At 40.4% G+C, this 26,737-nt stretch overlaps 2 protein-coding genes and 1 non-coding gene across 3 annotated transcripts; 2 read left to right on the top strand and 1 right to left on the bottom strand.

Moving 5' to 3' along the window:
* Positions 1–2,152: 2,152 nt before the first annotated feature.
* Positions 2,153–3,422, bottom strand: LOC143889302 (ethylene-response factor C3-like). Its single transcript, XM_077393476.1, has one exon. The coding sequence runs from the start codon at positions 3,164–3,166 to the stop codon at positions 2,306–2,308; it is 861 nt and encodes a 286-aa protein (XP_077249591.1). The 5' UTR covers positions 3,167–3,422; the 3' UTR covers positions 2,153–2,305.
* Positions 3,423–11,198: 7,776 nt separating this feature from the next.
* On the top strand, positions 11,199–19,843 carry LOC143890408 (GDSL esterase/lipase At5g45960-like). Its single transcript, XM_077395067.1, has 5 exons — positions 11,199–11,561; positions 11,660–11,790; positions 13,660–13,893; positions 15,097–15,370; positions 19,389–19,843. Exons 1-5 carry the CDS (start codon positions 11,267–11,269, stop codon positions 19,580–19,582), a joined length of 1,128 nt encoding a protein of 375 aa, XP_077251182.1. The 5' UTR covers positions 11,199–11,266; the 3' UTR covers positions 19,583–19,843.
* A 3,155-nt stretch (positions 19,844–22,998) lies between these two features.
* Positions 22,999–23,071, top strand: TRNAE-CUC (transfer RNA glutamic acid (anticodon CUC)). The gene has a single exon. It is a non-coding gene; the product is annotated as a tRNA-Glu (tRNA).
* The last annotated feature ends 3,666 nt before the right edge of the window (positions 23,072–26,737 follow it).

Raw genomic sequence — 26,737 nt, 5'->3', positions numbered from 1 at the left:
CCACCTCCCAGTCTATGAAGTAGCAGCAAAACAGAATAGCCTAGGTAACAACCCCGATCCTGAATGACTTAAGAATAAAAAACACTTGCTCTTGTGTTAGTAGCCACCCTATAGAGGTGAGGACACATCACCCTAAGGGACTGGCCAATACACCACGAAATGCTCCGCATCCTCAATCTACTGCCCACCCTCATGCAGAATCTTATGGCTTTTCAGAATTCCTCTGATAGGCAAGAAATCTTTCTCTATGCTCCCGATCTAGCATGACCCGAAGAAGCTTCAACATCCCAACCCCCCTCCAACTGCACACAACAAAAAATCTCCCCCACTTCTTGGTAAGTAAGGCTCTGTTCATCTCACTCAAACTTCTAATGTCGAGACCACCCTCCTACTTTTGCTTACAAACATACGGCCACTCAACCTGATGATACCTCCTTTTCTCTTTTTCTTGGTAGGTAAGGTGGGATTGAACCTCCAACCTCCAGGTTGAAGGACAAAGCCTTGACCACTAAGCTAGAGGCTCAATCCCAATTTTGAGACCGTTTGCTTCCAGTTATCGGCCGGTTAGATACTTGTGGTCTACTTTTTCCATCATAAGGAGAAGATGAGAGAGCACCGCTTAAGATGGTTTGGGCATATCCAGCGTAGGCCTTTAGATTCTCCAGTGAGAAGAAGTGACTCGTGTCAAGTGGATGGAATAAAAAGAGGTAGGGGCATACCGAAAACAACTTGGGTAGAAACAGTGAGGCGAGACTTGATGGCTAGGAACATAACAGAGAAATCTTGGATAGGAGAGAATGGAAGAAAATGATCCATTTAGACGAACCCAACTAGTGTCAAGATTAGACTTAGTCAATTTGAGCCGGGTAGATTCTTTCACCTTCTTCATGAACATATTCTAAAGGATTCATTAGTTGACCTCAACTAGTTTGGGACAAAGGCTTAGTTGAGTTGAGTACATGTGCGCTTACTATCAAACAGCTCTTTTTCTAGTTGTTTATCATAATGTATGTCGTCTGAAACACATTACTCGTACAAACTAGAGTTACGGATAGAGTGAGATCCAACCGAAACATCAATTCACACAGTTTCCTGCATTTTCCAACAGATTATAATACTCCATAATCATTCCAAACATTAAGATCTGAATTATTTCATTTCATTAGGGAAGAATTGAATACAGTGCAGTTTAATGTTTAAAATCTCAGTTTAAGAGAAGCTGAGCAATGAAATAAGTAACTTTTCTTCTTCTTCTTTTTCTGAATGATATAACTTCATTGTCTTTATTCTGGTTTTGTCGATCCTTTGCCAGGAATCGGGATGGCAAAAATGTCTATCCATTATCCTTACACAAAAATTTTGAGATGAGATGAGAGTTCAAGCATCAAATAAGCAACAGACATGTTCAGATCAACCATCATTTTACACTCAAATACACAAGTAGAACATGCTAAAAACACATGCTTTTCTATAAAAAAAATACCAAAATAATGGTAAACATTTTTCTACACAATATTTTATCTATAGGGAAAATTACATTTACACCCCCTCTAATTTCTGACACATCCACTTCCACCCCTATAGTTTAAAACGTGACAAATATACCCCTGTAGTTTCAATTTGTTTAAGGTAGGCCCCCTCAGCTGAAGGTTCGTCCATAGATTGAAGGGTTAGGATGATCCGATGGAGCTGATTTTTTGGGCACACCCTATCTATGTCAGGACCCATCAAATGAACGCTTTGGATCATCCAAACAATGTGGGCCCACATTATTTGGATGATTTTTTGGTAGTGTTTGGATTCGGGTATGGGCCCACATTATTTGGATGATCCAAAGCGTTCATTTGATGGGTCCTGACATAGATAGGGTATGCCCAAAAAATCAGCTCCATCGTATCATCCTAACCCTTCAATCTATGGACAGACCTTCAGCTGAGGGGGCAAACCTTAAACAAATTGAAACTACAGTGGTGTATTTGTCACGTTTTAAACTATAGGGGTGGAAGTGGATATGTCAGAAACTAGAGGGGGTGTAAATGTAATTATCCCTTATCTATATGCATTGCTTTGAATAATCTGCAATCACAAATAAATGGGTCTTATGGTATATGGTGACAGAATGACCTGTGTAAAATCACCTCAACTCAAATAAATCCTCTTAAGAAATAACTTTGAACACCCAATTCTATCTGGATGTTCCCAATGGGTTGGAGTTTTACGTCACAATAATTTACAATACCTAAAGATTAACCTAAAACTAGCTATTTGTCTTTTTTCATCACTTGAGTTATTGTTCTGAGTTCTGTTACAAAGATGACAGTAAACTCTCCAAGTAGTCGTTTCCAAGGTCCTGCAGTTCCACAACGTCTAATTCATTTCCAAACATCTCTTCCATGGATGCGAGTCTCTTCCATGCTGAGGGTTCAACCATCATCTCGTCATCATTCTCCCACTCTCTTGCTACTCTTTTTCGAGGATTATGGGATGTCTCGGTGCCTCTGAGAACTGGGTGCGGAGAGGCATCAATGTCGAGAGCGTAACTTCCCTGAGTAGATGTAGCGGTGCAGTTCCAACCTCGTTCCATGCAAGTACCTTCCATGGCCTTACCAACCATCTCGAGAGGGAAATTAAGGTAAGTCCGTGGCCCTCTCATTCTTAAAGCAGCTTTGTCATAAGCCAATGCGGCTTGTTCAGCTGTATCAAAGGTCCCAAGCCAAACTCGAACTCCTTTCCTTGATGAGTCTCTTATCTCTGCTGCAAACTTTCCCCATGGCCGCCTCCTCACACCCCTGAAATGTCGAGTTGCTACCTTTTCTGCACTTACAGCTTTTGGTTCTGAAGGTAATACGGCATCTTCCCCTGGCTTAAGATTTGTTGAAGGTTCGTTGACATTTGCAGGTAATAATCCTTCAAGCAGTTCTTCCCAACTTTCAGCTCCCATTGATATCCATCTCCCGATACTTGGAAACCTCTTTAGGAGCTCCACAGACCCATCTCTTCCCTCAAGACTGGGCGATTCCTCCCACGTTTGGGACGATGTCATTGGCTTAACAATTTCTTCCTCATGGGAACTGTACATTTTCGGCTTGTTTTCACCAACAAAACTGGCCCATACGTTCTCTAAAAGCATGTCTGTTGCTGCACAGTGATCCAAACCAATGGCCATGGCTTGTTTTCAGAAGCCCACCAATGCGTAATATACAGAAAAAAACAGAGAAGGGAGGGTTGGTTTAGAGCAACTATGAACAAGTCGCCAAATCGATTTTCCCATCGGTTTAGATCTGTGTTATTTATCCGTGAATAGGAACCCCGTAAGAAACTTGTGCTCCAAGCTACTGACCACCATATTTCATGGAGCATATTAGGATTTGAAGAAAAGATAAAAAACGGTGAAGCTTCTTAGATTGACTTGTGTGATTGTCGTAATCATTTGTTCAGTTTATTTTATGCACACATGCTATATAAAATGCATAGTTTGCTGGTAATGAAATGCCAAATTATTGATCAAAGAATAAGCCCAAGTTAATAAATGGCGTAGGCAAAGAATAATAGCTTGGTTTATGAGATATGCAAGGATGTTGCTGTATTGCCAAGAAAGGGCTTGTTTACTTTTGAAAGGTGGGTTTGAGAGGTTCTGAACTATTACTTCTGGGTTACATTGCTTGAGGTGTTTTTAATTCTTTCTTTTCATTGACATTCTCTAAAAGTAAAAGTGCTGCCCTCCCCAAACATTCCTTTTCCTACTGCTACCATTGTTATTTGGGTTTGAAAATCAATATCGGGTGCTGTGTCATATAGCTCTAAACAAATAGTCCTATAGCTGATGTTTATCATGTGTACTGTTCAGTCTTCCATCAGAGTCATATTAATTGCTGGTTTTCATTTTATGGGTGATATCCTATTGTAACTTGTAAGAGGGGGAGATTGTAAATTCTAGACAATAATCATTAGGCTCTTTTATTCTGTTATTAGTCTTGGAAATTAGAGTGGTACAGGGAAACAATACCTGTTTTGTCTACATGTTGTAGAATTCTCTTGAAAATATTTCAAGTTATAAAGAAACTTGGGGGAAAGGGGGGAAAGGGGGGAATTAGAGAATATTTAGAATGATACAGGAAGATAATGTGTCGTTAATTTAATTTTTTTTCTTAGAGAAAAATGGCAGGTAGTTTGCAAAAATTATGTTGGTGGGCGCAATGAGACAGGCCTGAAATGATGCATTGATCAAAATTTGGACCATGGCTCTTTCAAGAGGTGACACATCAATTATACGGTCTGGATCGGTGACATGTATTGATCTGATGACATATATTGATCAAGTCGAGCCTTGTAGGTCATTTGTGTCTTTACTTATCTTTTTATATTCTTATGATCACCAGAGTGATATATTTTTAAGAATTTCAAAAGTCTGGACCCAAGAGCGAATCAGATCCAAAATTTACGGTGTAATCTGAGTGAACTCAGATTTGAATTATCATTGTTTGGCCAAAGCTGGGATTTGAGTCCCACTGACACCCCTAGTTTCATTTTTGGTGGGTTCCTCACCAACTAATCCAGCTAAGAAGAATAATTAAAAATAAGAAACAAAAATATCATTCCCCCATCACTGTCTTGTTGCTCAAGTATTCAGAGAGAGAGAGATCCTTCTTCTTGCAGCAATGGATATCATATTGTATATATATTTGGGTAGTAGTTATGTTCTGAATTCGATGTATATATGAAGGACTTAGCGTCCGTTCGTTCAAGGAAACAAAGAAAAGGTGCTAGGGGAGAATGTTTTGGTGGCTTTCAATCAATGCAGGTCTTAAATCCCGGCCCTTATATTTTAGTTTATCTACTTTGTTGGATTGACAAGGCAGTGATGCAAGCTATGTATAGAGCCCGTTATTAAAAGCTACTATTTGGGGGCTTGGAAGGGTCAAGTGTGTTTAGTTCAACGCCATAATAATGAAGATGACATGAATATACCATTCTGCACACAATACATGTGTGCTGTGTGTATAAATGGAGTTGCTGCATAGCTTCACTTGAAAAAAAAGAAGTAGTAGGACCTATCTTGTTCGAAGATCCAAACCATTCATTTGTTTGGGCCCCAACATAAATAGGCAGCGTCCCAAAAATCATCTGCATAAGATGACCCTAGCCCTCCAATCTGAAGATGTTTCTATACAATGTCATCCCTTGACAGTTTGGATCATCTTATGGAGATAAGTTTTGAGTTATATTGGGGTCTGACTAATGAATGGTCTTGGTCTCAGTTGCTAGGTGGTAGGCAAGACGCAGTTATCTATCAATCACCAATGCCAGGAAGGCGAAGAGGATAATAACTTGTTTTCCTTGCCACGGTTTAGAGGGAAACGGCTTCGTTGTGGTGAGATTGTATATGGTGAATGTGCATGTAGAGCAGTGGTACTTCTGTCATACCACCTATATGGTGAATGTGTTCAAGTTAACCTTTTCAAGTGTAACCAAACAGTTGAATAGGAATTTTTTTTCCAAATAGTCCGTGTCCAAAACTTTCCTGTCCAAATTGAAAGCAAAATTAACAATTGAAAGACCTCAACCTTCTATGAGTGAAGACCATCACCAGCTACGTAGGGCTGCAACTCGGGTCGGGTTGGGCTGGGTTGAGGCCGACCCGACTGACCTGAGGAACCCATTTTCCAGACCCGAACCCGACGTGACCCGATTTCCAACCTGAGGAACCCATTTTTCCAACCTAACCTGACCCGAGTTTTTAAGCTTATAAAATAAAATAAAAAATCATAAAAAATGACGGGCTTCACTCGGGTTGGGTTGCCCAAACCCTCAACCCGAACTCAACCTGACCCAACTTTTTTTCAGTTGAACCTGACCCGAGTTTCACCGCAAGACGAGAAAGGTTTTCAGGTGGTCCCCGCAACCGTCCTGTCATTCAGTAATTGCATACACCAGAGCTTCGGGGTAGTTGATTTCACTCACCGTTCCTTGCGAGTAAGACCTGGAAACAAACGTACAAAAAGGTGGGTGAAGAAAAAGAAAGATGTGGTATATCCGAATTGAATGGCACATACATGTAGTTTGCTATGGAGAGTCTTTTAAAAATCCCACGTTGTGAAAGGCAACAACTCCTTCAAATAGTGGGCCTGAAGACACGTCGATCTATGGAGTCTGTTCATGTAAAAAAGGCCACAACCACAACTCTTCTATCATCTTTTAAATACAAAAACGATGTATGTCGGTAGGTGAGTCTCTCCTTAGCATAGGTCATCTTCAATCTGCCAACCCGATTTAATGTATTTATTGTCAAACATTACAATGCCCTTGGCTTTTTCTTGAATTTGAGAATATGGCCCTTTGAAGTTGCAGAGCCTTGGAATTTGCAGCTGCATTTGCTTTGGATTCTCTCCTAAGATTAAGATGGTTGTTTAGGTCGGAGTAAGAAATGATTGAAACTGATTTAAGGGTCTGTTGGATATCCATGCCCACCCACATTACATCAGCATTATCCGGACCCTTCATTCGGCAAGCCCTACCGTGGAGATTATCGAGGAATGACACTACTTATCAGATAGCCCCAATTGTTCGATCAACGTCTGGTAAATTTACGGCAAACCAAAAATAAGCAATGATCCACATTCAAACTCTTTGGTTGGAGGTTTTTTATTAGGGTGCAACTTGGTCGATCTTTAGGAATTTGAGTTAAGCTTTTACCATAAAATTGGGTGGGGGTTCGGTTTAATTCCAATTCATTTATGAACAAAACCTCAAACCGACCCGATCCAAATTGCACTCTAGTTTTTATATGATGCATGTGCATATTTGGGAAGTGATATTTACGCCCCTTTTGATTACTAGGAACACCAAGTAGCAGTGTATCAATGACTAAAGAGGGGCTGGGCTAATGTACTTGACGTCAGAAGAATCCAGTCGGTGACATATCTCAATTTATTACCAATAACTAAGTCAGCAAGACCACCACCCCCCTAATCTCTCCTCCATCTGGTGAGACTCCAACCAAGTTATCTCAAATCTAAAAGGAGAAAGACCCCACGATTCCATTCTAGGATCTAATAGAATGGGACAGTGATCAGACACCAAATGAGGAAGCGCTTTCTGAAAGACCTCCGGAACAATTTCCAACCACTCCCCAGAAATCAAGAATCTATCCAGCCTACTTCTACTCTGACCTCTAACCCAAGTAAAGGAGGCACCACCCAAAGGAAGATCCACCAACTCATTGGCTGCTATAAAGTCAGAAAAAGGCTTCATATTATTATTGACTCTATTACACCCTAACCTCTCTCCTACTTCCTTAACTTCATGCCACGTACACTGGCGCTGGGTGTCCCTAGTGATCAAAAGGGGCGTAAATATCACTAGCCACATATTTTTGTAAGAAAAAATACGAGTGACTTTACACATAGGCCCACTCTTTTAATGATCCAAACCATTTATTTGCTAAGCCGTGCTATGCATGGCACTCCCAATATTAGACGATCTGGCCCTCTGTGATCCAATGGGAATGGATTTTGATGCATGGTCTATCCATAGCAAGGCCAAATAGTAAATGATTTATGGATGTGTTAGTTACCTTACCAATACGCCAAAAAATCCAGAGTTGATGAAACACTTTAGGCTAGGCCCTTCAAACCTGTCCCATACCTAGGCAAGCCTCTGCTAAGGACCGTAACATGATAAATCTTATAAAAACCCCTAGCTAGTTGAAAGGTGAAAATGTCCAAATGGAAGTAATTTCATGTTATTTCATCCTTCATATGCATGAAATCATGGTGAGATCATTGGTTGGGCCCATGTTAAGTTTCTCATGTGGCGCCAAGTTAAGTTTCTCATGTGAAGCAACAAACGCAAAGAGATAAAGAAGAAGATTACTTTTGTCTTCAACCTCAGCAAAAAGATAAAATCACACGGAAGTTTTTGAAAAAACTCTGAAACGAAGCCTCAGTATTATTGAATTGGTGAATTTCACAATTCCTTATTTATGGACTCGTGATTCCCAAAACCCTAGCTTATGAGAAATAGTAAGATTGCCCAGATAGAAGAAACTTTTAATTCAATTTAGAGAATTTATATGATGCAAACCACCTAGCCCTTGTCATTTTGACGGTGGGGCATCATATAAAAACTCTTCAATTTGAACTCCTAAATTTGCCTTAATTCACTTAAATGATCCCCTATATAAAACCCTACTCAAAATTCACCAAATTAACTCAGATAAAAAACGGGAAATGATAAATGCACCCCTTTTCATCATTTGGGACACCTAGCGGCAGTGTATCAATGACTGCAGATTCACGTCAGAATGATTCAACAGATTTGATGGCCACGTACACTGCAATTGGGTGTCTCATACGATGAAAAGGGGCGCATTTATCATTTCCCTAAAAAACTTACTAATAGGATAAAATTTCATTAAATTGAAATTTGACCATCAAAATGGTCTTTTTACTATGATTGTCTCTAAGCTGCATAGAATCTATTGCCTAGGTCCCTTATACTGCTCATCGAGCTGATTCCAAGGAATACTTTTAAACCCCGATCTGACAGGCAAACAATAGTTCGGTTGCACCCTCCCAAGAAGAAAAGAAAACCCCCCCAGCTATTGATATCCAAATTAAGAACCCATTTGACATTTTGGTTTCAATGGAATCTGATGAGAACCCATCCTATTCAGAGAAAGACCCCAGCTCTCAATCCTCAGAGATCCAACCTCCCAAAGAAAACCCCCTCTACTCCAGTCAGGCCCAAGACCCTTCTCTTACTACATCCCCAACCATGGCCCAAACCCCTTCACAAAATTCAAACGGCAGCCCCATTACCCCCAGTCAAATTAAGCCTTCCTCTTCTGGACCTGGTACCCAACCTCAACCATTTAACCCTCCTCCCCGACCAAACAGCTCCCAACCCCCAGCCCCCATCATGGATAATCATGATGTCTCTGGTGGTTTGTCAGTCCCAGCCGATTCGAGGCTTGAGAAGGAACAAAGTGATCCTTGTCATAGAAAGGAGGAGACAATTAGGCCTGAAACAGAGTACTCCTCCAAAGAAGAGTCGGAAATGGAAGCTGATGAAGAAGAACACCCCTATCTGAAGAAAAAAGAAACCCTCCATCAAAGGAAAACTAAATCTTCTAAGGTTCAGAAGCTGAGGAAAAGCCAGAGACCAAGGTATTTTAGCCAGAAGATGAAAGACGCATTGGATCATTAGTGCCTTAATCATGAGGACCGGCTCTAGATTTCACATGATTTCACATGTTTTCTCTATTCCTTTTCTTGTTTTGTTATCAAGGGTATTATTATCTTTGTTGTTTCCCCCTCCTTAGTCATTGTTCTCAGGATTAGGGAGTGGTCTTGTTTCTTTCATTGTAATATCTTTCTTTAATTAATATACTGGCAGGGGTCCACCTAACCCCAGCTTACCGATCAAAAAAAAAAAAACTTTTGATCTTACTCTCGACTTTTTTTTATCTTGGCCCTTTAAAAATTGTTGGGGTTCCTATTCTACCACAATTTCTCTCAAGCAGCTCAATGTTCAAGGCTTTGTTATTCAACCTCGAGGTTGGAGGTTCGATCCCAGCTTGCCTACCAAAAAAGACAATTTGTTGTGTGCTTATGGGTCCCACTTGGATTGGAATAAATTAGTTCTGATTTGGTAGTTATTTTTAGATTGCTTTCTTAGTTGTTTAGGTTGAGTAGGACTCTTAGATATAAGGGTTATCCAGATTATGGTATTTCTTTCAATAACATGTGCTCAGTCTTTTGGAAAGCAATGAAGAAACTTATTCTAGAACGTGTGTTTTGTGTACGAAGGAGGATTGATCATTCCCTCAAAGTGGATCAAGAGGCTGATCCTTCCCTCTAAGAAGATCAAAACCGTTGCGAACCAATTTGGGTTTGCAACTAAATTTCTCAAGCAACATGGGAGAGATGATAGTTAGAAAGAGCTGAGATTTGCTTTTGTCATGCCAGAGAACGATTGAATACTAGTTATCATTTCCTCTCGATTGAAAAGGATACACTTTCGGGAGAGCACAAGTCATTTGACAAGTGATTTAATTTTTCTTTTTGTGTGGGGGTAAGTTAGAAGGGATGCGGGTCAAATAAGCACACAAAAAAAAATAGAAATTCCACTTACTTGGTTGATATTGGAATCTTCCGGTACTCTACTCATAAATAAAAGACACTTTTTTGTGACTTTGACAGTAGCCTACTTTTACGGAACAAGCTCCCAGTGGCATTTCCAACATTTACTTCATCTGTGAGGCTAGTTAATGAAAGGATTGATGTCAGTTCGGGCAGGTTACTCATATCAATCCATTCCTAATTCTTCTCTCTTGATTGGGTTTTTTTTTTTATTTACATCCTCTACGACTCAACTCAACCCAACTAAGCCTTTGTCGCAATCTAGTTGGGGTTGGCTAATTAATCCTTTAGAAAATTTTCATGAAAAAAATAAAATGATCTATCCGACTCAAATTGATTAAGTCTAATCCTAACACTAGCTGGGTTCGTCTACATGGATCATTTTCTTCCTATCCAATGTCATGTTCTCTATTATGTTCCCAGCCCTCAAGTCTTTTCTCACTGTTTCTACCCAAGTTGTTTTCGGTTTGCCCTACCTCTTTTTACTCTATCAACTTGGCACGAGTCACTTTTTCTCACTGGACCATCCAAAGGCCTACGTTAGATATGCCCAAACCATCTTAAGCGATGCTCTCTCTTTTATTTATTTCTTTTGACTCTAACATGGCACCAACCCAAAAAAGAGGTGCCACGTGTGAGGGGGAATGTTAAAGTATAAATAACACCAACGCTTTTGGAGGAATTGGTTGTTTCACATTTAGCAACCCATCTTATTTATTGTGGAATTACATTTCAAACCCCTCCTAATCATCCAAAAGTAAACAACATTTGATCAAACGATTAGTACAATCTTTGGGTTTTTAGGAATATGGTCCATCCAAGAGATATCTCATCACTTGGACCCACCAAATAAATGCGCAATCGTATTGATAATGAAATTAGATGTGGTAAAACACCGAGTTTTTCAGTGTAAATCATGGCAGATAAAAACTAGGTCCCCAAACCCTAGCTGACCCAGAAAAAGAAGCGGACTTCTCCGTTAAGAAGTTAAAAAAAAAAAAAAAGTACATAACATACCAATTGAGGGTATTTACACCGAGCGGTCTTCAATATAAGTAGACAAGGAAATAAAAGAAGCTCTTAAAGGAGTCCAACTCGATCTTCTGTCAATCAAGGTGCTATCCATGGCCATGGAACGTTCTTCTTACACAAACTCTCTACCTTTTCTTCTCTTCTTGTTACCATTATTACCCTCCATTGCTGAAGCTCAATATAAGAGCCTCAACAAGAAGAGCCTCAACAAGAAGGGATTCAACATCTCTGCATTGTTTGTTTTTGGAGATTCTACGGTCGACCCAGGAAATAATAACTATCTCACAACATTATTCAAGAGCAATTTCCCACCCTATGGAAGGGATTATTCAAAGCAACAACCAACAGGAAGGTTTTGTAATGGAAGGCTTGTCACGGATTTCGTAGGTAAATCCTTTTGTTGTTTTCCATGGAAAGTGTTTTTTGTAGAATTTTGAGCTAAAATGTGGGTGATGTTTGATGAATAGAGTTTGTGAATATTGCAGCTTCTTACTTGGGTCTCAAAGATGAGATACCACCTTACTTGGACACTGGACTTAGCTTCAAGGAGCTGACCACTGGCGTTAGTTTTGCCTCTGCAGGATCCGGATATGACCCACTTACACCCAAAATAAGTGTATCTTTCTCTCCTCTCTCTCTCTCTCTCTCTCTAGATTCTCAAAATTCGATCCCATTAAAATGGATTTAGACACTAATTTTAATCTGACAGGAATCCACATTTTAGGATTCAACTAAGGATCACCCGAAAGATTTTGGATCTTTATTCAAGATTTGCAGACATGTCCAAATCCAATTAAGGTCCGACAAATTACAAAAAATAACTTCACATGTTTTATATGGATTAATATATAGGGGAATGATTTCAGCACAACCATATTTTGATATTTTCACTAACCTATCTTGTCTTTTATTATTTAAAGAGCTGTCAAACGATTATTGCATTTCCCAAAAAGCTGTCAGGAGCCGATTAAAACAGAAAAAGACTAGCTGGGTTTGTGCAAATGTTAAAACGTGGTTGTGATGGTATCATTTCCCATTATAAATTATGAAGATATTTAAGAAATGAGATTTTTTTTTATTATGTAAATTTACCCATTGCATTAGAGAGAAGCATATAATGCATTTGGATTCAAATAGCAAGGTCGGATCTAAGCCGTTCTCTAATCAAAATCTGAGCGGATCTAGACTTGTATTTAGGTGAGGAAGTTTTACAAAAACAAAGTAGATGATATTCCTTCCCCCCCCCCGCGGCAGTATTTGCACACCCCCTTTTAACGTGATTTGACATAAAGTTGCCCACTTTTCACGTAAAATCAGGCTGAGGGGTGTGTGCACGTAATGCAGGGGGTGAAAATATCATCTCCCTTATTCACGGCGTAGTGCACGAACTGTTATATACCTCCATTTGTTGTGGTGCCAGGCCTACTACATCACCAAGTGGGTCCTACACTTGTGAGAATTCTCCATTCAAAAGAAGTTTGACCCATAGTACATCACAATTCACAAGTTGGGAATGTCGTAAGCTTATTGGGGTCTCTTTCGCAAGCATTTTTAAGAATCGCCCATGTTTAATAATAATTTTAGTGAGCACCAGTGATCCTTAATTTCCCGAAATCTGCTTCATCAGAGGCCAGGCAAGCTGTCAAATCGGCCCTCGCAGAAATCTACTCTGCATAAGACTCACATATAGATTAATCTTAACCGTCGATTTTCAATGTTAATGGGCTTTTGCCCTTCTACCAACGTGAAGCTGTGTCGCATATATTGTTTAACTAGAAACATTATAACGAGTTTTCCTGCGTAGAGTAAGTGATGTCCTCACTCACTTGTTTTGATAATGACACCCTTCCATTTCTTAGACATTTTTCCAATTTGACTAGATTATAACGACTTTTCCTACGTATGGCATGTCATTGTCTTCTTATAATGGCACTCCTCTCTTTCTTAGACATTTTTCCTATTGGTACAACAACTTTTTTTTTCTTTTGAGAATTATAATAGTAATTAGTTTGAAAATAATGATAGGAAAGTGTGTCATTACTAAAACAAAGGGGTTCAGATATCTTATTTTTGTTACTAGGAGGATATATGATTCTTTTTTTTTTTATCGGTAAGCTGGGATTAGGCGGATCCCTACCAGCATATATGCTGATTAAGGAAAGATGAATCAATAAAAGAAATAAGACCACTCCCCAATCTTTAGAACAATGTCTGAAAAAAGGGCAGAACAACCAAGGGCATGATACCCTTGGTATCAAAACTCAAAACAAGAGAGAATACACGTAAACTCTAGACTCAGTCCCCATACTCATTGGAATTTTATTCCCTAGTGATCCCAGTGGTCTTTCATCTTTTGGCTAAGCTTTCTTGCTCTCTATCTCTTCCTCGATATATACATCAAGTTTTAGAATATATCTTGCCGACCTTATATTCTCTTTTCAAAACGATATATTGAAATTTCACTGGTGCGTTTGTTGGATTACAGATGGTGATGGAAATACCGAAGCAAGTCGACTACTTCAGAGACTACTTAAGGAGAATGCAGCTTATGATCGGAAAGACGGGAACAGAGGAACTTATTGGAGAGGCCGGATTCCTCATCAGTGCCGGAACCAACGATTTCATTGTCAACTACTTTACTCTCCCGGAACAACGGAAGAAATACACAGTTCAAGAATACCAGCTCCTTCTACTACAGAAACTCGGAGAATTTCTCCAGGTTTGTTTCTAACTTGGGTACGTTATACAACTTAGCTAGGTGTATATGACAAGAACAGAGAAATTATATGATATAAACACCTAAAAGTGGTACGATGGAAGTACCACCCTTGATATATGATAAAATATCATGGATGGGATGATGAGTACGTGTTTATATGGCCCTTCATCATATAATTTCTCGGCGAGAAGAATATGGCCTTGCAAGTGGTATTTAGTATATACAAGATTTTATATATATATATATATATATATATATATATATATATGAGGAAAGTGAAGCTACACCGCCGGTGTAGCTAACTTAGCTACACTGCCGGCTTAAAATACAATGGGCCCACATTGTTTTGGTGATCCAAACCATTCATTTGATTGGCCCTCACATAAATAGGGTGTCCACCAAAAATCAGCTCCATAGGATCATCCCAACCCTTCAAACTGTGGAGGCAAAAATGGACAAATTTTTACACGTTCATTTTTTCCTCCACAAATCGTAGGGTTGGGATGATCCTATGGAGCTGATTTTTGGTGGACACCCTATCTATGTGAGGGCCAATCAAATGAATTCTTTGGATCACCAAAATAATGTGGGCCCATTGTACTTTATCATGGTACAACAAATGAACGGTTTGGATCACACTATAAAGTGGGCCCCTTTGAATTTTTTGAAAAAATAAATACAGAAGTTCATGCACTCACACACACCATATAAAATCTCAGTATAATTTAAACCCCCTCTTCATTTATTTTTTGCTTTCTGTAGTGGGCTGCTTCAACTCCTAAACAGCCGTAGCATCCCATAATAAATGAAGTGTAAATAGGTGGGTGTAGGCGTGTAGCTACCAAAACAAGACGGTTTAAATTCCGCTTGTGGAGATGATACAACCAGAGTCAATCTTTTTTGTACGATACAATGGGTCGAGGTTAAGATTCTCATGATCTGTCAAATTAAAGGCTTGAGAGCGTATCATTTTCCGTTACTTTTCACCACTGGCTCTGTTTGGTTGCCTCCACTTGGGTGGAAAGGAAAGTGAAAACGCTTGCAGCCTTTTCCCCATAATTTTACTCCATTTTTTTTGTTTCATCGAAATTCTTTCCATGGGATTTTTCCCTAGATCCAAACACCAGCCAGAAATATTGGATAACTTGAAAAAATAATATGACCAAAATACCCTTAGAATGGTGAATAAATGTCATGAAACAGGATCTGAAGGATCTAGGAGCTCGTAGGATTTTGGTGGCGGGTCTCCCTCCAATCGGGTGCCTACCCATCGTTATAACAGCCAATCCCCATTACGGATTTCAAAATCGAGGTTGCTTCGACACGTTCAATTACGTAGCCGTAGATTATAATCGACAGCTGCAAAACAAGTTGGTATCCATGCAAGAGACCTTCTTCCCAGATGGCAGGGGTAGAATCGTCTACGTCGATATTTACAATCCCCTACTTGATATGATGCTACATCCAGGCAAATTCGGTAAGTCTCATTCTCATTCATGTTAATGTTCAAGTGTAAATGATTAAATAACACCAACCGTATCCGCTTAAGCTTTTGTACTAATTGGTTGTTCCCTATGATATCAAAGTTATTGCCTCATAGTAAGGTCGGTAAGTCACAAGCATGGTTTTAAATTTCGACCGAAATCCGAAATTTCTGACTAAAATTTCAGTGGGGACCGAAACCAAAATTTCATTTTTCGCCATTTATCGAATTTCGGATCACGGTCCGAAATTTCGGTTAAATGCCATTATTTATTTATTTTTTTAAGTGTTACAAAATTTCGTGGAGGCAGAAGTCGAGAGTGAGATGGTTAAAGGAGGGGGACAAAAATACAGTTTATTTTCATGCTATGGCCAGTGCCAGAAGACGGAGAAATAGGATCGAGTCTTTGGTTGACAATGGAATCAGAGTGTCAGGGAAGGATGAGGTTACTAGAGTGATCTTGGATTTTTATACGTCCCTGTACTCGTCTGAGGGTATCATGAGACCACTTCCAGAAGATCTGGAGTTTAGTGGGCTGAGTATGGCTCAGAGGGTTGCATTAGAGAGACCCTTTGAAGAAGAGGAGGTTGAAAAATGTGTTTTCTCTATTAGCAAGGATAAGGCCCCTGGTCCTGATGGTTTTTGTTTAGCTTTTTTCCAATCCTGTTGGTCGTATGTAAAAGGGGATATCCTGAAATTTTTTGAGGAGTTCTATCATGGGTTGGCTTTGGATAAAGGCACTGGGGCTACTTTCATTACCCTTATCCCTAAGGTTCCTGGTGCCTCTAAAATTTCGGAGTACCGTCCAATAAGCTTAGTGGGATGTTTATACAAAGTTTTGGCAAAGGTTCTAGCGGATCGGTTAAAGATGGTGCTTCCCTCCATTATCTCAGATTGCCAAAGTGCTTTTGTGGCTAATAGGCAGATTCTTGACTGCTCATTAGTTGCGAATGAGGCCATTGACTTTTATCTTAGAAATGGCATGGGAGGTTTTATGTGCAAATTGGATATGGAGAAGGCTTATGATAGGGTGGAATGGGATTGCTTAGATTACTTGCTTGGAAGAATGGGGTTTGGAAGTAAATGGAGAGAATGGATGAGGGGTTGTGTCTCTTTGGCTTGGTTTTCCATTCTGATTAATGGGTCCCCTAAAGGATTTTTTAAGTCATCTCGAGGACTTAGGCAGGGTGACCCCTTATCCCCTTTTCTTTTTGTCATCGTGGCGGAGACTCTTAGCAGATTGATGATTAAAGGGAGTGGGTTGGGCTTATTCAATGGTTTTAAGATTGGAAGCCAGCAGGTAGAAGTGTCTCATCTTCAATTTGCTGATGATACGCTCCTGTTTTGTGAACGAAATATGATCCAAGCGATGAATTTAAAATCTTCCCTTAGATGTTATGAGTTGATTACGGGGCAGAGATCCAATTTTCATAAATCTAGATTATATACCCTAAACATCCCGCAGGATGAGGCGCTTGAATTGGCTAAGACTCTGGGTTGTCAGCTTGCTCAATTGCCTTCCTCATACCTGGGTCTCCCATTGGGGGTGGGGAGACCAAAAAAATCTTTGTGGGATCCTGTTGTAGAGAGAATTGAAAGGAGGTTGGAATCATGGAAAAGAAATCTTGTTTCTAGAGGGGGAAGGCTTGTGTTGGTTAAGGCGGTGTTGGCCAATATTCCCATATATTTTTTGTCTTTGTTTAAATGCCCGGTCAGTGTTGTATCGCGTATTGAACAAATCCAACGTAGATTTTTATGGGGAGGCAATGAAAGGAAAAAGGGTATTTCTTTGGTCAGTTGGAAGAGTGTGTGCTTACCTGTTAAGAATGGTGGTTTGGGTATTAGGAGAGTGAAAGAATTTAATCATGCCTTGTTAGGAAAATGGTTATGGAGGTTCGGGGAGGAAAATTCTCAGTTGTGGGTTAGGGTAATTGGGAGTAAATATGGGTGCAAGCCGGGAAAGTGGGAATCTAAAAACCATTACAAGAAACAAGGTCTGACTGTTTGGCGTGACATTTTGAAAATGTCATTTGCTTTTCTTTTGAGGATTAGATTTAGAGTGTATTCGGGGGATCGAATAAAATTTTGGAGGGATGTGTGGTGTGCTGATGAGCCTCTTATGAGTTTATTCCCAAATTTATATCGTGTAGCCGCTGAGAAAGAGAGTTTTGTTTCTGAATGCTTTGCTCGAGAAGGGGGTAGTTTAGTTTGGTCCCCTAGGTTTAGAAGGAACTTCTTTGATCGGGAGCTAGAGTCGGTTGCCCAATTTCTTAAGCTTTTAGATGGTTGCTACATTAAGAGAAGCGGTATGGATAAAAGAGTATGGACTGCGGAATCGTCTGGTTTTTTCTCTGTCAAATCTTTCTATTTTAGCTTGTTGCCTTGCAGTGTATCCTCCATTTCAGCCGAGGTATGGAAATTTCATTGCCCGCCTAGAGTTGGTTTCTTCGGATGGGCGGTATGTCGTGATCGGATTCAAACGATTAACTTCCTCCGGAAGCGCGGTATGATGCTTGTTGACCATTGCCCCCTCTGCTTGAAAGATGGTGAATCTGTGGATCATCTCTTCATGCATTGCTCCTTTACGCGTCAGGTATGGAGTTTGATATTTCTGAGATTTGGCATATGTTGGATTTTTTCATTTTCTATTCCAGAGTTGATTCTTCTTTGGACCTTTGTGCCATGGAAGAAGAAGGGCAAAGTATTGTGGAATTTGTGTCTTCTTGCAACATGGTGGGTGATATGGAAAGAGAGAAACTCCCGTGTCTTTGAAGGAGTTGCAAAATCTCCGTATTGGATATATATGAAAATTATTGCGCTCACTATTTCATGGGCGAGAAGTTTACCGGCTTTCCGTTTTGTATCGGCCTTTGACTTATGGGAGGGTTGGAGGATTGTTTGCTTTAGTAGGAAGAGCCGACATCCGATTGTTCAGAGATGGGAGGCTCCGCCTATTGAAATATTCAAAATTAACTTTGATGGGTCGAGTATTGGGAACCCGGGCCCGGCCGGTGTTGGTGGGTTGTGTCGGGATGCTTGTGGTGAAGTTATATGGGCTTTTGCCGGCCCTCTTGGAGTTTGTGATGCCTAGGAGGCCGAGGTGAGGGCGGTTTATCATGGCATAAAAAGGCTTGAGAGAGATAGCATGGATACCACTATTGTGGAGGGAGATTCTTTGAATGTGATTAAATGGTTGAAAGGGTTGGTGTCGCCTCCTTGGAGATTTTCTTCTATTTTTGATGAAATAGATGATTTAATTGCAGGCTCATCTATTGTTTTCAATCATGTTCGGCGATCTGCTAATGGGGAGGCGGACTCCTTGGCTAGAAGTGGGGTTAGGAGGTTGGAGTTGGAGTTGGAGTGGTTTGACTTCCTCCCTCCCTGAGATTTGTCTTTCTTCTTGTTATTGTTGTTTTATTTTCTTGTAATTTTGGTTGAGGCCCACCTCGGTCCCCTTCCTTTTTAATGAATTCATCTTGCCATTTCAAAAAAAAAGTGTTACAAAATTTCGGCCGAAATTTTGGAATTTTGGTCTGAAATTTCAAAAATTCGTTCCGAAATTTCGAACCAAATTACCAAATTTCGGACCGAAATTTTGGTTTTCAGTGGGGTCCGAAACGGTTACCGAAACTGAAATTTTAAACCGTGGTCACAAGTGAATCTTTAATATTAAGGATTTGTTGGGTTTTTTTATATCATGTGAAAGAACCAATTAATACAGAAGCTCAAGGGGTGAGGGGTGACTGCTGGTGTTATTTAACCATTTCTATTTCAACAGTTAAATTATTCAAAACCCACATTATTGAGGGATCTAAACCATTTTGAAATCCAATGGATTTAGAATTGAGCACTATGACAACATGGATCCAATGGGCCACCTTGCTACTGAATTTAATTTGCAACGGCCCCCTTCAGTTTAGCATTCCCCTTAGTTATATACAGAAATAGAAAGTATGTGAATATACTGAAAACCAATCAAAATCTGAGAGTATTTGAACCAAAATTTTGGCAGGTTTTGAGGATTCGGTGGATGGGTGTTGTGGAACAGGGCTGTTTGAGGCATCTTTCTTATGTAATCCCACATCCCTTGTTTGTCCAGACGCATCCAAGTACGTGTTTTGGGATTCGATTCATCCCACAGAGAAAACATACTACCTCGTCTTCAAAACACTAGGCAATACTATCAACCACTTTCTATTGGACTAGAGCTATTACTCTCTTTTTTCATATATATACTGTACTTCTTTATAGAAAGTGAAGTATTTGATGTGGGGTCATGTTACGTGCCTCTGTGGGTCTCATTTGGGCTGGAATAAATTAGTTTAGATTTTTTTAGTTTGTTGGATTTGCTCTGTAGTTGTTTGTGATGTGTAGGAGTTTTAAAGATAAGGATTATCTAGATTATGTATTTTCTACAAATAACTTGTAAGCAGCCTTTCTTGAGGAATAAAGAAATTTATCCCCAAATTGTGTTTTTGGCTTTTTGCACATTAAAGGAGGAAGGACCCTTCCCTCGAAGTGGGTCAAAAGGCTGATCTTCCCTCTAAGAAGATCAAATCAGTTGCGAACCGATTCGGGTTCGTAACAGGTCAAGTGCTGAAGATTGGAATTTCCCTTACATTAAAATAATGTTTGTTTACTTAATAAGGACGAGAGGGTTCATATGGGAGGTGGTATTATCATTTTTGTTGTAATAATCCATCGGGCCTACCACGAGGTTGTAATAAATTATTATTAATTACAAGAGGAAGTCTAGACTGAAGGGAGCCCTTGCAAAAAAGAGGTGAAAGGGCTCCCCCATTGGCTGCACATCACCATCATGTTTGACTTTTCAGCCATCATTAATGCATATGGTGATGTGCAGCCAATAGGAGAGCCCTTTCACCTCTTTTTTGCAAGGGCTCCCTTCAGTCTAGACTTCCTCTAATTACAATTGGCTATTCTAATTAGTAAGAGTTCTAATATGGTGACTGCACTTGGAATATGAAGTAGAGAGAGTTCACCTATTGAGCCATTTATTTGTTGGTCTCCAGGGAAGTGGGTTTTCTCCAAGGGCTCTTGTGAGTTTAGCATTCCTCATAAAGCAATTAGAATCATAGCCTACGGAGAAGCTGCACATGCATCCATTTTTGTGGTAAGAGACTATGATCCAACTACTCGATACAACGATCTATTAGACCGTGTCCTTAGGCACCGAGTCAGGGCCGGGTAAGAAGGGGTAGAGAAAATGCCTCGAGCCAATGTCCGAGTACCAGGCGCTACGGCGCTGAAGTAACCCATGCCATACTCTCAGGAAAAGCTCGAACGACCTTCAACAAAAAGGTACCTGTACCCGAAACCGACACAGGTGGGTAGGTAGAGAATACCTAGTGGCTCTGTACGGTATCAAGTCCTATAAATTGGGGAATTAATTCTCTATTTATGGGATACCGGGGGAGAACATCATAACTTCGGCAGCCCTCGGGGGGAGTTAAGGCATAGTAAAGCTTCATTGTGTTGAGTGTCACGGGCTATAAGGTTGTAGAATAGAAGCATTAGTGTAGAGTGAGATCTTTCACTTACTTGAGGGGTGACTCATAGGATCTTTCTCAAAGGAAGAAAGGACTATACTCTACTAATAGGAATAGGACGACTTATATCTTCTTAGAAGCGTTCCGTTCAGTCCCTCTAACGAGGAACCTCACTCCACTCCTATAAAGGAATAGGAAGCTCTTTAGCTCATTAGTAGCTCAATAGCTCATATAGCTCTTTAGTTCATTAGGAAAGAGAGGAATGAGATCCAATTGTTCATCACTTTCAGAAAGACCAAGGAACTCTCATCTCATCTAAAACAGCACGTGCAAACAAGATTAGTCGTTCAGTTAGGTCCCCTAACTTCACTCACTTTGATATTTCGTAGTGAAAGTGTTAATAAATACAATAATTTGGTTAATCCAAATTATTGTATTTATTAAACCCTAATCTAAAAACCCTAACACAGGGATTTTCTTTATACTCCGGAACCGCCAGTGTCGTTGCATTCGGTCCCTCCCCGAGGAACCTCACTTCACTGCTCCGGGCTTAGGAAGAGGTTTTCTTTATACTCCGGAAACGCCATAATCGTTCAGTTCGGTCCGTGGGCCCTCACTTCACTGCTCCGGACGGAAGCACTCTAACAGGGAGAGGTTTGTTTCCGACTTCCTTCGCCCTCTCGGTTTAGTCGTTCAGTTTCGGTCCCTCTCTCCTGAGGGCCCTCACTTCACTCACTTGAGAAAAGCATTGCAAACTAGAGTAGTGACATGTGTTTTTTAAAAGAGTGTTTGGAACGGGACCTATCTACCACATGGACCAATAAATGAATGGTTTAAATGAATGCATTTGTGCCACCATATATTGTTTTCATTTAATAGGGTAAATAATTGTTCATTGGTGGGTCTCACTATAAATGTGGGATTAACCTAACTAGTTGATCAAATGAATTTTTCATATGCAATACTTTAGTTGGCCTTCACCATATTTTTTTTTTTATTGGTGGAAAATTTATTAAAGAAGCCAACAACATACAAGCAAACCGACCATGGTGGTCGTAAAAGGAAATACAAATATCTAATGAGGGATACGACTTGACCGATCACCATCCTTGTTCATGAATACTTTTCATTTGACATTTTATCCTGTATGTGTTTCGGAAAAGTTTCAGTTTTTGTTTAAGAAAAGATGCTATGATAGAAGAAATTTTTTGATAATTAAAATTTTATAAATAAAAAATATTATTTTTGTGCAGAGTAATTAGTGAGAAATTATGTGGTGGTCATACATACAAGTAAAAAGAACAAAATGGCCTACCTATTTAGAAAATTTAAACCATCCATATTTTGGTCTTGTGCCATAGATAGGCCATGCCCCAAAAATCTTTAATGTAGCATGATCCTAAATGTTTAATTTAGAGGGTTGCTAGCAAAACGGGGATTTATTATCGTGACACATGCGCATAAAACAAAACAAAGGTGAGACATGTATCTCGACTAATGCTAAAGATTGCCACGGCTTTATTTTATAGAAGGGATCCCATTTTAGAAGTGTTTTCCTTTGATTTATTTGATGTAAAATGGATAGCTGGTAAAGTTGAAAATGTGACATTATAGAAACCTCTTCGAATAGATGGTTTAGGATAGGGGTGCAACTCGGGTCGGGTTGGGTTGGGTTGAAGCCAGCCCAAACCCAATCCGAAACTCTAAACCGTCGACCTGATGAAGGCTAACCCGACCCAGCCAGAAAAATTAATATCTCAACATAAACCTGGCCTGATTTCCCAATTCGGGTCGGGTTGACCCGGTTATGGTGATATCTTTCCCCTTTAGGATTACGATCTAAAAAAAAGGAAAAATGGTAAAAAATAATAATAATAATAACATGCCGAGTTTTTATGACGTCAACCCAAACTCAACCCGACTTGCACCCCTAGTTTTAGGATCATCTTATGAGAATATTGTTGGCTACAACCTATGACCTATCTAAAGAGGAGACAACAATTGAATGAGTTAGATCATCCAAATAGGCATGAAACTTGTTCACTACACCTATCCAAAAAAATATGGTGTTCACTACATGAGTATATATAAAACTTACATTTAGGTCAAAAATCCGTTGTAGTCTAGTTGGTTAGGATACTCGGCTCTCACCCGAGAGACCCGGGTTCAAGTCCCGGCAACGGAATTTCTTTTTATTTTCTCTCTTTTATCACCCACGCCATCTCATAGTTCTCGTCAGCCCCTTATCCAACATCTAGTAGTGGCTATAGCTGGATCGAGGTCATGATGAGGTCAGACTTCACCACGCTAAAAGGGCGCTGATATTTCCGCCCCCCACCCTTACTGGCTAACGTTAAACGTTAGGATTTAACGTATATGTCACTTTCCCACGATTTGACCTCTCTCTCTCCTAGACCTGGCAAACGGGCGGGCCAGGCCGGGTTTGACCCGGCCCGTACGGGTCCGGGTCAAACGGGCCAGGTCAAAATGACCCGGAAAATTTTACGGGTCACTATGCTTGGACCCGGACCGTACGGGCCGGGCCAACCTGCGGGTCGCCCTGATTTATGACATATTATTTTTAAGATTTTTTTTTTAATAGGGGTTCGCTAGCCACCTTCCCCGAGTCTACTTTTCGGCTTGTCCACATCCTTTGCTGCAAAGATCCGACAGAAGTACGAGTTGCCCCAAAGGTGGCTAGCAATAAAATAATAAATAATAGCAATTTATAATAATCATAGGTGATGGGGTATAAAAAACAGCAGCCAGTTAGCTGTCGACACGTGGCCCCGAGATGGCCCACCACAGGCCCAACTGTTGCACAAGGGCAATCTGGTAATTTCCTGAATAGTAGGTAAATTTAAACCTATAACAGGTCGACACCTGTCCTGGGGTAGGTAATCCAACCACCCCAGGTTTCCCTCTATAAAAGGCCTTCCAGGGCTCAGAATCGAGGGTAATAACTTCTCACCCACCACTCTTAAAAAACAAGCTCTGCACTCCTGCTCATACTGACTTGAGTGTCGAAGGGCCTGTCCGGAGTAACGACTCCGGGTTGGTCTTCTGACCTCATTTGCTCTTGTGTAGGACTCAGTTCATTCACTCCGGTTCCGCAGGACTTAGCTCCTTCACTTCGGCTCCTCGGATCCTCCAGTTCAGCTCTTACGTTATTGCCGTATCTGTTACCGATTTTAGGCCTAACAATAGGGTTACTAAGTTTTAAATGAAAAATTGCTGAAAAAGGAAGCAAAGTAGAAAAATTACCAAATAAAATACAAAAGAATGTTTTAAAATATGACAATTACCAAAAACACTACAAAGAAAATTAGAAAAATATGACAATTACGGAAAAAAAAGCCAAAATAAAACTTTTGTAATTCTCTACGGGCACCCGCGGTCCACCCGGCCCGGCCCAGTTTTGACGGGCCGGGTGGACCCGCGGGTCAATTTTAAATGGGTCACAGATTGGTGACCCGGACCCGGAATTTACAGGCGGGCCGGGTGGACCCGCGGGTCCGGGTCACTTTTTGCCAGGTCTATTCTCTCCACACACACACAACAGGAACAGTTGGTGGGCCCAACAGAAACCGTTGGTGGAATGGTGGGCCCATCTTTGAACAACGTAGGCCCCGCCCATACCACACCATAGGATAATCCAAAACCGTCCATTTGATGGGCCATAAACGTAAATAGGTTGCGTCCTAAAATATCATTTCCATAGGTTGATCCTAGCCATCCGATCTAAATAGAAACTACATCTTATGCAACCTCTATAGATTGTAGGGTTGTGATCATCCTATGGAAATGATTTTTGGGGCACAACCTATTTACATTGTGGCCCATCAAATGAATGGTTTGGATCATTCTATGGAGTTGGTCGTAAAGTAACATTAAGGCTCGTCCACAACATAGGATGATCCAATTCATCCATGGTTTGGATCATCATATGGTGTGGTTCGTATAGTAACATTAAGGCCCAATTTAGGCCCCACCCATATTTTTGAAAATGAAGTGTACCGTCCAGACCATAGGATGATCCGAGCCGTCCATTTGATGGGCCATAACATAAATGGGTTGTGCCCCCAAAAGGGTTGGCCCATCAAATAAATGGTTTGGATCATCCTGTGGTCGTACAGTAACATTAAGGCCCGTCCACAACATAGGATGATCCAAGCCGTCCATGGTTTGGATAAGACTATGGAGTTGGTCGTACACTAACATTAAGGCCCAATCGTAGGCCCCACCGATATTTTTCAAATTGAAGAGTACCGTCCACAACATAGGATGATCCAAGCCGTCCACGGTTTGGATCATCCTATGGTGTGGTTCGTACCAATTTAGGCCACACCTATATTTTTGAAAATGAAGTGTACCGTCCAGACCATAGGATGATCTGAGCCGTCCATTTGATGGGCCACAATGTAAATAGGTTGTGCCCCAAAAATCATTTCCGTAGGATGATCACAACCCTACAATCTATAGAGGTTGCATAAGATGTAGTTTCTATTTAGATCGGAGGGCTAGGATCCGCCTATGGAAATAATATTTTGGGACGCAACCTATTTACGTTTATGGCCCATCAAATGGACGGTTTGGATTATCCTATGGTGTGGTATGGGCGGGGCCTACGTTGTTCAAAGATGGGCCCACCATTCCACCAACGGTTTTTGTTAGGCCCACCAACTGTTGCTGTTGTGTGTGGAGAGAGAGAGAGAGAGAGACCGGTCAAATGGTGGGAAAACGTTAGCCAGCCCCGGATTGGGGGGGGGGAGGGAGAATATAAGCGCCCGGCTAAAAATGTGCGTTGGAACACTCTTTACTCTATTCAATAAAGTTTGTTATCCTGAGATAGAGGGAGAAAGAGGTCCCAAAGATAACACATCAGATACAAATTGATACAATACCAGTAAGCAAAACACAAAAAGATCCTATCTATAGACTCTACATCATTCATTTGATAAGGGGATGGGATTATACCAAGACAAATCATTCATTAATTTGTCTGGCATAGTTCAGATGATGTTCAGATTCTTGTTCCCATTTTCAACAATTTGACTACACGTGAGTACAGCTATGAACTGCCCTGTTCGGATTGCAGGAATTCTTTGGAGAAGTTCAGAAAAGAAAAAAATTCTTAAATTTTGTACTTTTTACACAAAAAACCTATAGCTTGAACCACCCTTATTCACAGATTAGTAAGAGTGACATTCAATTGAGGAAAATATCCCTCCGGATTAATCATCTTATCTTATCGTTTCCAAGAAATTTTTTTACATCCGAAATGTTTTTCTTGCAATCCAAACAGGGATAATGTTTTGGAGTAACTAAAGACTCCTGTCGCCCTTTCAAACCTTTTCTCCAGCAATGTTTGTAGCAAAGCGTTAGGCCACGTTTGGATACCAGCAAGACTTAGATTTAGATTTAAGTCTATCAGCTACAACAGTGCAAAAAATTCAGATTTTCAAATCTTTTCTGCGAGACATTATTTCGAAATCAATATTTGTGGCAACTTCCGTCACCGTCACTGCTCCTCAACGTTGCTCCGGCAGCAGCGAGACATCCCTCCCTTAAAACATGATCATGAAGATGATTGATGTGTTTTGTATCCAAAACTCAAATCCGAATCAAAATACAAATGCACGAGTTATCCAAACCGGCCCTTACCTCTCTCTTAGAATTCTTTAGCCAGTTATCTGCCAGTTCATTAGTAGACCTCTGCATTAAAAATAAGCCTGAGTTTTTTCTGAAAGCTACCCTGCCTCAACATCTACTCGTTTATTACTGTTTACCATTTCGTGAAAGTTGGAAAACAAGGACAAGGTGATGATTTCCTCCTATTTTTCAGCTGCAG

This window comes from Tasmannia lanceolata, unplaced genomic scaffold (genome assembly GCF_043159265.1).
Source record: "Tasmannia lanceolata isolate RefF3 unplaced genomic scaffold, GAP_Taslan_0.1 ptg000013l, whole genome shotgun sequence".
In the NCBI taxonomy this organism is placed as follows: domain Eukaryota; kingdom Viridiplantae; phylum Streptophyta; class Magnoliopsida; order Canellales; family Winteraceae; genus Tasmannia; species Tasmannia lanceolata.
This window is presented reverse-complemented; position numbering and strand designations above follow the sequence as displayed.

What these genes read in the sequence shown, in the direction of transcription:
- LOC143889302 (XM_077393476.1), bottom strand. Translation starts at nt 3,166, where the DNA reads ATGGCCATTGGTTTGGATCACTGTGCAGCAACAGACATGCTTTTAGAG.
- LOC143890408 (XM_077395067.1), top strand. Translation starts at nt 11,267, where the DNA reads ATGGCCATGGAACGTTCTTCTTACACAAACTCTCTACCTTTTCTTCTC. An exon ending in GCTTGTCACGGATTTCGTAG is followed by an intron (nt 11,562 to 11,659) that starts GTAAATCCTTTT and finishes TGAATATTGCAG; the next exon opens with CTTCTTACTTGGGTCTCAAA. An exon ending in AACTCGGAGAATTTCTCCAG is followed by an intron (nt 13,894 to 15,096) that starts GTTTGTTTCTAA and finishes GTCATGAAACAG; the next exon opens with GATCTGAAGGATCTAGGAGC.